At 32.9% G+C, this 13,442-nt stretch overlaps 2 protein-coding genes across 2 annotated transcripts; both read left to right on the forward strand.

The window, feature by feature from the left end:
- The first annotated feature begins 2,711 nt into the window (after window positions 1-2,711).
- Window positions 2,712-8,179, forward strand: LOC107762300 (chaperone protein dnaJ 10). Its single transcript, XM_075238076.1, has 10 exons — window positions 2,712-3,034; window positions 3,355-3,488; window positions 4,019-4,078; window positions 4,439-4,521; window positions 4,832-4,994; window positions 5,074-5,203; window positions 6,522-6,680; window positions 6,765-6,934; window positions 7,568-7,648; window positions 7,882-8,179. Exons 2-10 carry the CDS (start codon window positions 3,402-3,404, stop codon window positions 7,963-7,965), a joined length of 1,017 nt encoding a protein of 338 aa, XP_075094177.1. The 5' UTR covers window positions 2,712-3,034; window positions 3,355-3,401; the 3' UTR covers window positions 7,966-8,179.
- Window positions 8,180-11,718: 3,539 nt separating this feature from the next.
- LOC107823449 (protein CASPARIAN STRIP INTEGRITY FACTOR 1-like) lies at window positions 11,719-13,442 on the forward strand. Its single transcript, XM_075238077.1, has 3 exons — window positions 11,719-11,928; window positions 12,666-12,724; window positions 13,080-13,442. The coding sequence occupies exons 1-3, from the start codon at window positions 11,847-11,849 to the stop codon at window positions 13,209-13,211; spliced, it is 273 nt and encodes a 90-aa protein (XP_075094178.1). The 5' UTR covers window positions 11,719-11,846; the 3' UTR covers window positions 13,212-13,442.

Consider the following 13,442-nt stretch of genomic DNA (forward strand, 5'->3'; position numbering starts at 1 on the left):
CTATTTGAATTTAATTACATTCTATATACAAATTTATCAATTATATACACTTTAGGAATTAAATGAGTAACCCTTTATATTATGAATCAATTATTTTTCATACTTATTCTCTCTCTCTCTCTCCTGCTCTCTCTCTCTCTCTCTCTCTCTCTCTCTCTCTCTCTCTCTCTTGCCCTCTCTCTCCTGCTCTCTCTCTCTCTTTATGTCTCTCTCTATCTCTCAATCCCTAATTCCAGTAATGTAAAGCAAAGGAAAAGAGAGCAACAATTCCACCATTGACAGTCATTAAAAAGCTTTGAAGCTTTGAATTCGAATTTGAATTTTCAAAAATCATTATTTGTTTGGATTGGGTGTTGTTGCAAATAATTGGAAATATTGTTTGGAGTTTATGTCTTAATTTTGAGGGTGTTTTGGTGAAGATTAGACTTGATTTTGGCTGAATTTTATATTGAAACCCGAAGAAGAAGAAGAAGAAGAAGAAGAAGAAGAAGAAGAAGAAGACATGGCATATATTATACTTACGAGATTGTAGTAAAACTATAGTAAATTTATAGAAAAAATGTATTCTGTTGTTTATATATATTTTTTTATTTAAATATTGTATGAAAGTTGAACAATATTGTATAAAAATTATATTTAAGTTGTATGATACTGTAGTTGTATATAACTGGGTAGAAATAATGTATGAAAGTTGTAGATAAGTTGTATAATATATAATTAGTTATATAAAATTTATTTTTACTATGTATAAAATCAGATACAAAATATACAAAAGACATATTATATAAAATTTGTAGTTAAGTGATATGATATTGTAGTTGTATATAACTGCATAGAAATAATGTAAAAAATTATAGATAAATTGTAGAAATATACCATTGTCGTGAACCTTCACTTCTACTCTTCTCTATATAATCATTATGGTTAGATTAAACATTATTCTTTTGTTTCTTTCTCTCCAATGATTCCGTTCATCATTCTCCATTCTAATCCACAATCGCGTAGTGCAGGCACTAAGTTTTTAGAACCCGAAGGGGACATTAATTGTACAATGTAACATTGCCAAAAAAATGAGTTTATGCCAAAAATAAGTTTATTTAATCAGTTATTCAAAAACGTAATATGCAGTATAACAAATCTGAAGTTATTTTATCACATGTGGCCAGTATAGCTTTTTTAGGGCTGTTCAAGAACTCTAGGGCAAATTCTTTCAACTCAAGCTATATACATCAATTGAGATATGAGGGATTAGATTCTTTAAATCCTTAAATATAAGTTCAATCTGGAGAGAAGAGGGGAGAGATGAGTGAAAAAAGAAAAAAAGTGTAACTAAATCTCTTGATTGAAGGCACAAATAATTGATTGGGAGCCTTTTAAGGTGGATTGTATATATATTTTGTAACTAAAATGTGTTTAGGTCGGGTAAATACCAAAATATGGACATTTTTCGTAATAAAATTTCAAATAGTGTATAGGAATAAAAAAATATATAAATCTCGGCCCATAGTTTTCTCGGACCATTTTAAACAAAAGAGCCCGACAGTAATGCAATTCAAATAGTTGCTGGCTCACAATCTTATGTTGATCCATCCCAAAGCAGTCACGATTAAATTTTGAAGAATTAATTCAAATAGCCGATCATCCTACCATTTAAATTAAAAATAATCGGTGAATGTATAATATATACATAATTTATATATTATATATGTATAATTATATATAATCAATTTATAATCTATGTATATTGTTAGAAAAAGTAAACAATTAATATGGCCGGTTATTTGTGTAAAAATTGAACATAGCAAAGACTAGCCACTTCTCACCTTTCAGTTATCTAAATTCAAAAAAGTCATTGTTATATAGTTTCAAATTTCACAAATCTATGACATTATCCTGGAGTTTGAAAACTTGTAAATTTTAAAACTTTCGACCGTGACTATTTTTTATTCCAGAGCCCTAAAATTTTCTGAATTGGGCCGACCTCTGGGCTATTATTTTTTTTGTTTTCATTTCATTATTGGAAGATGCTATTGCCCTATTGAGGAAATCCAATAAAAATTGGAGGATATAGGCTTAAGAACTTGCTATCATAGAGAAAGCTATCCAATATTGTTGCTCTAAAGAATAATAAGTGAGAAAATATATAATTTTTTTTATTTAATGTATAATATATATATATATATATAATATATATATTTGTTGCAAAAATTATTTTTAGCTTACCGGCTAAATATATAACTTGCTTGTTGTTATAACGTTATGTAGACGGGTTCGTTTAATCAATAAATATTATTTTAGTATTTAAATAATTTCAGTAGTTAAGATGCTAACATTGACACTTTTTAACCATACATTATTTATAGTTCTATCCTCCGAATGCCCTCTTTTTCCGTTTTGAGAAGTTAAATATTTGTTGATCGGCCAAAATTAATTACAGCCGTAAGCTAAATATATATATAAAAATATATTATATGTATATTATATATTAATATATTTAAAAATATATATTTATCGACTACAGTATTATTTTGAAGGGTAGCTATACGGTGCAAAAATCTTTTCTTACACCACTTTTTACGGAGCTAATCCTATACCTTAAGCAAAGAGGGGGCTGGCCCGTTTAATCATTAGAGGCCCACACATTTTGCACGTGGTCGTCGGTCGTAGTTGCAGATTAAAGGTTCCGCCCCAACAACAAAGCCACATTTTGCACAGATATTTCTAACGAATCAAAGTATTTTATTTTGTTGTAATCTAATCTAATACTAATAACAAGAATTTATGAGGCATCAATTTGGTTATTATCAGAATCCGTGGTTAAGGTTTCTGTATATATCAGAGAATTGGCGATTGGTTTACGCGCTTAAGCAACACAGCCACACGTCTGAATATTCATACACAAAATATATTTGAAATATCATCAAGATTTATTAGATTCATACAGCTCCAATTGATTAGACCCAATTCAATTCAACGATTTCTCATTTCTGCAAAATCAGTCCCAAGTTTGAGCCTTTTATCAAATTGCAACATAGTGAGTTTCTCCTTGCCAATTTTACCTTCTTTCCTAATTTTTTTTTCCCTGTGATAATTCAACGTTCCTTTTGGTAACCCCTATTCTAAATTTTGTTTCTTTCAGTTTCCCCCCCCCCCCCCCCATGTGTGTAATAATAGAGGAAAAGATTCACCACAAGATTCTGGTGTTTTTATGTCTTTATCATGTTATGGGGCTATAATATTTGGTGGCTGGTTGGATTTTTTATTGGATACCTTTTGTTGTCTTGCGCTGCGAGCTGAGTACATCTTGTATCTGAATTAATAGTGTAATTGTTAGTAATTTGTTTTCTGGTCCAGGTTGAGTGATTTCAGGTTGCAGTCAATTGAACTGCATTTGATTAGCAATGGTGAAGGACACGGAGTACTATGACTTATTGGGGGTTGGAGTGAATGCAACTCCTGCTGAAATTAAGAAAGCTTACTACTTAAAGGTAATTTAGCTTTAGCTTATTACTCAAGGTGTTCTATTTCAATTTTGAGTATGCACTCGTACCATTTCTTGAAGATACATTTATATTTACTTGATGATTAGATGTGCATTTCGTTTGGTCATGTTAGTATATTTACTTTAAGTCCTGTGTTTGCTAGCTGTCTTCTAGGCATGTTAGAGATTTATATGCTAGTAGAATATGTAGAGAATTTCTAATGCTAGAGAAACTAAATATTATAATATTGGACTGAGACGGTCTTAAATGGAGTGACATGAACGGTGAGAATTCGGCCACGGATTGGCATGGTTGTTTTATGTGCATTTGTTTGGTCTGTTTATCACAATATTCTGCCATCTGAACAAGTTTGGACTTTTGTTGTCATAGAGCATGGAAATGCGATTCTAGAAGTGAGCTAGAGCTATCTTTTAGTGTACGTTTGCAAGGAACCTTAACTTACCTTGATAATTTCCTTTTAAACTGTAAGTTATCCTTGACATCTTCACTTGCACTAATATCTCGTTCTTTATTAGGCAAGGACTACACATCCAGACAAGAATCCCGGGGACCCACAAGCTGCTCGTAATTTCCAGGTACAACCTTTAAGATCTGTTAGATCTTTTATTTTGTTTTTTTCAACTGAGGCACCTAGATTAACAAACTCTTTTGGACATTTTGAGTTGCCATGCTTTAAATTTCGTGGAAGCAGCAATCTTGTAGAAATCTCATTCTATTAAGCTCCTACTGTACAAGCTGATGTTGTCATCAGTCTATGTTTGATAGTTGAACAAAGCACTGTGCTTGAACATGTTTCATACATCCCATGATTCAAAGTACTTTTCATATAATGGGATAGAGGGAATGTTTGTATGAGTAGGAGTGGTGTCATAAAAACTTCTTTATAATTTCCTCTGCCTCTCTCTCATTGTTCTGCTTATTGTTCACTTTTGAAGGTTCTAGGAGAGGCTTATCAGGTGTTGAGTGATCCCGAGAAACGTGAAATTTATGACAAATATGGTAAAGAAGACATGCCGAAGTAAGTATGCAATAGGAAAACCTGAACTCATTTGTTTTAGCCCCTTTTATTTAAAGCTACATCCGTTTGTTGTGGCCCTCTTTGAATTGTCAAACTATTTTTGTTGTACTTCTTACTTAATCGTTTTCTGCAAAAATTAGTAAGAGTCTACTACTTGTGCCAGCAGTTAGTAAATTGACAATCGACAGTGATCTTGTGGAATCAATGTTAAGAAGATGATAGGGAAAATACTGACTTGTTTACTTCCGTATTTTAAGAATTCAGGCGGAGAAAACTATTTTGTGTATTCACGTTGTCTCTTATTTGTCAGGGATTTGATGCACCCTGCAGCTGTATTTGGAATGCTGTTCGGAAGTGATGTATTTGTTGATTATGTTGGGGAACTTAGATTGGCTTCCATACAAGCTGTTGAAGAGGAAGAGGACGAAGTTGTTCCTGAGCTTCGTAGACAGAATATTCAGGAGAAATTAAAGGTATTCTTGTTTCAAGCAGTGTTCATAAAAGGTCAATTGTTCATTGCAGTTCATTGAAGTAATCCTCTTTCAACTACAGAAATTGCAAAAGGAAAGGGTAGAGAAGCTGACAACAATTCTAAAAGAACGTCTTCAGCCATATGTTGAAGGCCGAAAGGATGAGTTTTTAGAATGGGCAAAATCAGAAGCGCAGCTTCTTGCTCAAGCTGGTTAGGTCGTTTCACCTGCTTGTCCATTATTTGTTTCTTTAAAAGGTTAATTAATCAATTGCACCTATATACTGAACTAGTTGGCATCGGCTATATAAATCCACTATAAGTATTCTGCTCTTTTCGGGCCTATTTAATTCCGATACTTAATAATTTTTCATTTGAGACAGTTAGGGTTTTTTAAAGGTAGAGGTTCTCTAAATATCATGCTAATCCCAGCATCAACATACAAACATCTAATCAAACCGTAAACAATGGAACTAATGTAAATGTAACAACAACTAAGCCTTAATCCACACTAACAGTAACTGGTATGGTCTTTGTGATTTTTTGCTTTTGTTCTGTTTTTAGTTAATTTCAGAGTGGTGGATCTTTTGAGGCAACTTTGTTCCATGTGATTTTAGTCTACCTCATTTCTCTCTTTTCTTTTTTTTTTGAGAAATAGAGAAATCACCGAGAGCCAGTGACGCACAACTCAAAACTCGGTGGATAATTGGCACGCCCCTCTACCCCCACAGTGTGCCTAACCCAGACATCACGTGCTGATCTCTTACCGGGGCGTCATCCCTCGTTTAAAACCTTCAATTATCATTGTGTAGTCCATTTCTTTCATCATCCGATACCATTAAGAATGGCTTTCCAATTTGTTTGGAAGTGGAATGATAAAAAAATGTTTATACTCAAGTCCCCAACTCTCCCCTTCAATATAGAGATCCTAACAAAATTTTAAGATTTCTTCCGTGATGCTTTCAAAATTCTCTTAGCCTTGCCGTTGACCATAGAGGTCTGTTAGTTGAGTAATATCTCCTATTAGCATTTTCATTCTCTTGAACCACACCTTCAGTTCACATCTTGTTACAGCGATTTGAACGGCAATTACTATAACTTTCTCCTTTGATTCCTATCGAGTTGTCCAAAAGCTTCTCTTCTGACTGTGCCCAAAGGCTTTCCCGGAAGGCTGTAAGCGCTACCTTCTTGTCCTGTGGCAATGTTTTGTTACATTGCTTCCACTGCTTTTCAAATGCTTTGATCGGCTGGATTGGAAAGATTTAGAAGAGATCACCAATCAAAAAAGAAAATAGAGAGATCAGGAGATTTATGTGCTTTGACTTCTTCTTTATTGTCTTTGGGATGTGGCTATTAATTTTGCAGCCCTAGATCAGATGCGAGAGATGATAATGGTTTGGGGATATAGGACCAGTTATTAACATTTGTCTTATTGATTTGATAACAATGTTGTCACATTACATGTGTCCATCGGATATTGAGGACTTTCAGTTTCTGAAATGATATTTTCTTTATGTGGTCATCTTTTCAGCTTTTGGTGAGGCTATGCTGCATACTATTGGTTATATCTACACAAGGCAAGCTGCAAAAGAAATTGGGAATTTGAAAAGATTCATGAAGGTGCCATTTTTGGCAGAATGGGTAAGGGACAAAGGACACCTAATAAAATCACAAGCAATGGCGGCTTCAGGTGATAAACATTGAACAGGCTTGCTCTTTCCAACTTCTGTTCATAGTAACATTTAGCAGTAACATGCTTTTGGTTTATGTTTAGGGGCTGTGGCTTTACTTCAAATACAAGAGGAACAGAAGAGGTACCATGAGGAGAACAAAGTAGAGGATGCAATCAAAACAATGGAAGAAAAGAAGGATATCATGATCAAATCCCTTTGGCAAATCAATGTCGTGGATATTGAGTTGACTTTATCACGTGTTTGCCAAGCGGTAAGCACAACCAATTCTTCCGTATCCAACTCTGTTGGATCCTATTGTTGCTCGAATTACAACAACTACTCCTCAACCCCGAGAAAGTTGGGGGCCGGCTCTATATATCGTCATTAACCATGTTATATTAAAAAAAAAAAAAAAAAACTCATTGACTATGTCACTCTCTATTGAGTGCTCGAATTTCTGAAGGATATATTTATCTGTGACTTGCTACAGTCTACAGATGCTGCTGTTCACATTAAATTAATGCTGTAATCAAGTAGATCAACTCTAAATTGGAAGGGGTGAATCTAACCAAAAGATTAGACGATAAATTAATTTACTTAAGTAATATTTGTTATTGCAGTGTGTTAGCATGGTTTGTATCTCCACTTGTTGCTTAAGTGTCGTCTCGTTTGGTTTGTCCTGAGTATTTCACTTTTCTATATTCCTACATCATCTTTGGGACTCTTTTCTTTTGGGCGGGTGGGGGTTTGGGGTGGGGTGGGGTGGGGTGAAGGAACCTGTCTTTGGGACTTTCTATATACTGAATGATCTGTAACTTACAGCACCAAATAGAATAATCTTTACATATTTATGAATGAGGACCCTCTACATATTAATGAAGTTCACTCTTTGTTTTTCGCGTAGGTCCTTAAAGAGCCCAATGTTCCTAGGGATGTTCTCAGGCTACGCGCTAGGGCTATGAAAAAGCTGGGGACAATTTTTCAGGTGAGTGTGGATCAAAGGTGTTTTCTTGAGCATTGCAGGATAACTGGATTGCTTTAAACTTTCTGTTCATAACTTGTATGCCTTCATGATTGTTTCTGGATGAGTGTGGATCAAAGGTGTTTGTCATTTGTTGTTTCTGGGTGATTGTTTCTTATCTTTCCTTCATCAACAAATATGTCCAATCTATTTTGAGACCTCATGGTAATGTAATCACTCTTCGTTTGCTCTCTCAGGGTGCAAAACCAACGTACAGAAGAGAGAGCAGTTTGCGCAGTGAAAACACAGACATGGTAGATGGTGGTACATCCTCGAAATGATGTTAATATTTTTCACTAATTTTTGTGTAGATACTTATAACAGTGCATCTGTGCTTGAGACTTGTTCAATTTGGTGTACATTTCTTGTTACTTTTTTGTATCCCTCTGTTCTTCTTCGAATACCAGTCGATTCTTCTACAGCCAAATCTCAATTTGTGGAAAGTCGAGGATCAATTTTCATTTGGTTATACAATATCTCTTAATTCTTCGTGAATATTTAGATTATTTCTGATCCCTATTTGCATTTCAGTTAGTTGGTATGGTGAGATGAATAGAAGTCCAATCATGCAGTAGTTAGTTGTTTGGCCTTACTCTCGAGCTACGTTTTCTTGAGTGCATACTTTTGACTTTGTTGCACAGTTTTTCTTTCTTTTTAACGTTAAGATGTTCAATTTCTAGTACATTTTCTTGTTGGAATTTTTTTAAAAAAAATTATGATGAGATGAGATCCCCATAGTTGCATTATTTGTTGCTTACCTCTTTCTGATTATACCTGGGATCCAAAGATTTGATAAACCGAGACGAGACTAGGTCTTCAATTGCTTTTGACTTTGTAGTACATAGAAATATTTTGAACCCCGATAACTTTTGTAGTTGGATAAAGGGATAATATTTCTTGTTAAATTGTTAATTCTTGTTAAAAGTCAAAGTTGCGCACTTATATTTAAAATAAGAGAATGGAAAAGAAAAAGGTGTGGGTTGGAACTTGGAAGTGAGGGTTAGTGATGAAGTAGGGGATAAGTTTCAAATGGTTACAAGCTGGAGAGGGGAGCAATTGATTTTTTTTAATTCTATAAGTATAATGGACAGGTAAAGTCTGATCAACTGACTCTAGTGTTAGGAGACCAGTTTAATTTAAACCGTTTAAATTAAACGTAATATAAACGAATGTAGGTCGAAATTGATGAAAATTTAAAGTACGCACTCGATAGATTGAAGCAGTTTTGTGATACAAGAAATTTTTCTGATGTTGAAAAATATTGTCAGAACAACTTAATTTCTCTGTAAAATTGCTCAGGGATTTCCATGGGTCTTCTCCTCTTAGAGAGGCTTATTATATTTTTCGAGTTCTTTAAATAGTAGTACTATTTTCTTTGGTCTCTGTTATCCTATTATTAAATCTATAATTCTAATATGCTTGTATTTTAGGAAATTAAGCTGAATCTAATTCATTCAACAATGCCTATAACAACCTTTACATCTGTCCATACTATAGGCAAAAGGTCTTCATTATTAAGGAGAAAATATATATTTAATCATATTTAAGTCTATACCTATTAACTCTCCGAATTCTTTTATTATCCTCCTTAATTCATTGTTAAGATTACAAAGATGTTACGTACTCTTTTCGTCTAATTTATTTGTTGATATTTGAGTGCTTAACAAATAAAAAAAAACTGACACATAAATTTAGCATGCATAAAGTACTAAAAGTACCTTTACACTTGTTTTGTACCCATAGGACTTGAAAAACAAATCATGTCTAATGACACATAGAAGTGGAAAAATTATAGAGATCGATGTCGATCCTAAGCCATTCTTTCTTAAATGAACTGGATTTTTAAAAAAAATGTTAAACAAATAGAAACGAGGAGCATTTTAGTTAAATTAATGAACAAACAAGTTATTTGCTTCCCCCTACATGGTTAGCAACTTGTAAATTGACTATTATATATATTGCACAGAATAATAGTTCTAGATTAATGGTGCTTGGAAGAATATCTTACTTGTTTTCTCAGTGAGCGTCATTGTCCCGGTTATTTTAAAATGAAATCTTAACTAAGATTTCATTTTTTAAAATTGCCTGGATAATAATGTTCACTGAGAAAAGTCGGATACTTCTCGAGCACCATTTATTTCGATTTATTATTCTGTATAATGTAATAGCCAATTGACAAGTTGCTAACCATTCAGGTAGGAGGAGCAAATAGCTTTGTTTGTTCTTTTTTTTTCTTTTTTTCTTTTTTTTCTTTTTTGTTCGGCGTTCGATATTTGCTTTGAGGAATTAATTCTGATTCATGTTAGAAAGTTATACTTTAGGAGTAAAGCGATGCTTTTATATTCAAGACTTCAACTCACAACCTCTAATTAAGAGTAAAGCGATGTTCACTGAGAAAAAGTATTTATACTGTCGTAACTTTTTACGGTTTGTTTCTCCCTTTAAATTAACAAATCGAAAGAATTTATCTACCAATGATATGCTAATATCAAATTGATAAGGAGAGCATAGTGCTTCACTGTATCAGCTTCCACCACTGTCCTTTCGAATTTCAATATGGCATTTGGTGGGTTGTCTTTGTCGCATTGGATAATTGAAAGCACTAATCCCCAAAAAGCTATTTTATGCTCACCTAATTCATCTGAAAAAACTTTTCAAAAAATATCTGTTAAACTCCACTTACATGTCAAAAACACATAGAATTAAGTCCCCTATAAAGACCCCTACTATTCATCTATATTCTATTCATCGAGCGTTGTTCTTATTGAGCTTTGTGGTTACTACTATCTCAAGGTGGTTTAATTTCTTTCGCTCTCCCTCGTACTTGTACCAATCTAGTTAATAATAGACAAATTTACACATAATTCTAGCTTTTGATAAGTACAGATAATTATTTTCACTACCTCAACTGGAGTGATTGAATATTTTCTTTCTTGTATCCGAAGGTGTAATCTAGTATCTGATGAACTAGTCGAATTACATGCATGTAACAATAACAAACCAAGTAGAATCGCACAAGTGAGGTCAGAGGAGAGTAGTGTGTACGCAGACAAATTACATGCATGTAAACTGTATTGTATTAAAGAAAATCACTATTAAAGAAAAAAGAACGTTATTTGTGATATAGGGATTGATATATATTTCGAGAAGTCATTGTATCAATAATGTTCACTATTAAAGAAAATTCTAGCTTTTGATAAATATAGATAATTATTTTCACTACCTCAATTGGAGTAATTGAATATTTTCTTTCTTGTATCCGAAGGCGTAATCTAGCGTCCGCTGAACTAGTCGAATTGCATGCATGTAACAACAACAAATCCAGTAGAATCACACAAGTGTGGTCTTGGGAAAATAGTGCATACGTAGACTAATTGCATGTATGTAAACTGTCCGAGCATCACTATTAAAAAAAAAAAAACGTTATTTGTGATATAGGGGTTGATATATATTTCGAGAAGTATCATTGTATCAAGATAGTTTGTAATATTCTATAATTGTAAACAAGTATTGCTCTAAGACAATTAATTTCTTTCAGAAGGAAAAACATACTATTCAGTTTCTATTCGTAAAATCCTTTTCCCCCTTTTTGGCCTCTAATGATCAGTATTAGTTCTTAAAGCGAGGAGGAGCAGAGGAGGGTGTGCTGTGATTGCAAAATCAAAATATAACAATTGAGGGAAGATATTGTGGAGCTGCATTAAAGGCCAATTTGCAAGGAATGTTGATATTAATTTACAATGTAAAATTTAACACTAAAAACAAAGTTGGATACAGTGATAAAATTATGTTAAGGGTCCATGCTCCCTGTTCTGGAGTTAATTAAATGATACATTAAACTATTAATCCACTAACTCTTTAGACTTATAGCGCCCCAACAAAAGAAAAGTGGTGTCTCTTACCTTTTTGATTTTAACAATTTTAAAATAAAAGCATAATAAGGATTAAATTCTTTACAATAAAATATTTGTCTTCATTTCTATCCAAAGCATGGCACTGTACTTTAAAGCAAAATAGTACTATATATTTAAATGTTCTCTGATGCAATGTAGAAAAAGTAAAGCATCATTTCTTCCACTTCTTTTCATAGAAAGATAAAAGAGTGCCAGAGAAAAAGAGTGAATTGCAGATTAATTAAAAAAAATCTGAAGAACTAGAGATAATGGGTGGTATCATGCTACTCAAGAAAATTGGTTTCTTCTTCCTTCTCATAACTGCATCCCTTTTGTCCACTTCATTTGCAGGTAGGTTTATTTGAAGAAGCAAATAATGGGACTTAACTTTAGTTAACGCCTTATATATAGTACATGATCCATTCTTTCATTTAATTTGTTAGGTCTTCTTGCTTAGAAATTAGAATCAACAAGAAAGTACTAAAGATCCCTTCTTTTACACTCTTAAATTTCTTGTCTTCTTTTTTTTTTTTTCTTGTTGTTTTTCTACCATATGGCCTTGAATCTTGATGGTATACAAAGGGAAACAAGAATATATTTACAAATTATACAAATAACAAAGTCTAAATCGTCACAGGAAAAACTCCTGCATGCAGTGAGCTCTCTTCTAAGTTCTCAAATTTCATTAATCTGCATCATTTAAATTTTACATTTCGTTAATTCAACAGGAGGGAGTGACATTATTTTCACTATTTTCTGTCTCTGATTTTGTATTTCCTTTTTGTCCTAGCCATAAGTCTCTCATGCATGGCGATCATAAGCGAATTCATGATTTTAATCCTATAATTTTAACTTTTAAAATTTTTAGCATTGAACTCATTATATATTTAAAGTTATAAGTTCATATCTACTATTTTTATAATTTTAATGAATTTTTACCTATAAATTTTTACTCTGCGTCGAAATTGATGTATTCAATCTATATCCGCCCGACGGCGATGAACTTTTTTTTCCCTATCTTTTCTTAGTGCAAGAAACTTATAGAAGTATAAAGTAAGACGCTAACAAGGCCCACTTTTAATATGCAGGTCGAGTATCGAGGTCTTTGAGCAACTTTGAGCAGGAACCGCTAGGTGCAATTCATGAGGTTTGTATTTAATTTAGTCAACAATTTATTGTATTTTCTGGACCCAAATAAAAAGATTATGAGTAAAAATCAAGAAATTGAAAGTAAAATCATTTTCAGTTAAGTATTACTTGAGTAATCATGAATCATGATTACTAGTCTACTTTTCTTTTGACAAAAGAGTTTGACATATTATCATGTCTACTCTTCTTGCTTAGGGTTTTCTGTATATATATATTTTCTTCCTTCATCACTAACATGAAGCTGCAGAAATTCTATACACTATATATAATTTTTTTTCTTTTTTTAACCTTAAAACTCCTCGAACTTTAGCATATTATTATAATATAACACGCCAAAAATATTTATGGAACAGGAGCAATTACTCCATGACGAGGAGGTGAGTGAAATCCATGAAAGGCTGCTTAAGGTGAACACAAAGGATTATGGGAGATATGATCCAACTCCTGCTTTATCCAAACCTCCTTTCAAACTCATTCCCAACTGATGTGATTTCGAAAATTTTAGGTTTTGTGGAAACCCTAATATGAGTTATGAATATGAACCACCCTAGCTAGTACTATATATTATGAGTTACTATACATGTTTGCAGCTATATATATATAGTACTGTAAGATACTATCCTTGTAAACTATGTTTATATTTTTGCAAGATCATGTAGTCTCCGTCTGTAATATATATCTGTGTAATTATAATGAAAAAATAAATTACTTATGTA

The sequence above is a fragment of the Nicotiana tabacum genome, chromosome 19, assembly GCF_000715075.1.
Source record: "Nicotiana tabacum cultivar K326 chromosome 19, ASM71507v2, whole genome shotgun sequence".
NCBI lineage: Eukaryota > Viridiplantae > Streptophyta > Magnoliopsida > Solanales > Solanaceae > Nicotiana > Nicotiana tabacum.

Coding starts and splice junctions, on each gene's coding strand:
- LOC107762300 (XM_075238076.1), top strand. CDS start 3,402: ATGGTGAAGGACACGGAGTACTATGACTTATTGGGGGTTGGAGTGAAT. Junction 3,489..4,018: donor AGAAAGCTTACTACTTAAAG/GTAATTTAGCTT, acceptor GTTCTTTATTAG/GCAAGGACTACACATCCAGA. Junction 7,649..7,881: donor AGCTGGGGACAATTTTTCAG/GTGAGTGTGGAT, acceptor TTGCTCTCTCAG/GGTGCAAAACCAACGTACAG.
- LOC107823449 (XM_075238077.1), top strand. CDS start 11,847: ATGGGTGGTATCATGCTACTCAAGAAAATTGGTTTCTTCTTCCTTCTC. Junction 11,929..12,665: donor TTTGTCCACTTCATTTGCAG/GTAGGTTTATTT, acceptor TTTAATATGCAG/GTCGAGTATCGAGGTCTTTG. Junction 12,725..13,079: donor CGCTAGGTGCAATTCATGAG/GTTTGTATTTAA, acceptor TTTATGGAACAG/GAGCAATTACTCCATGACGA.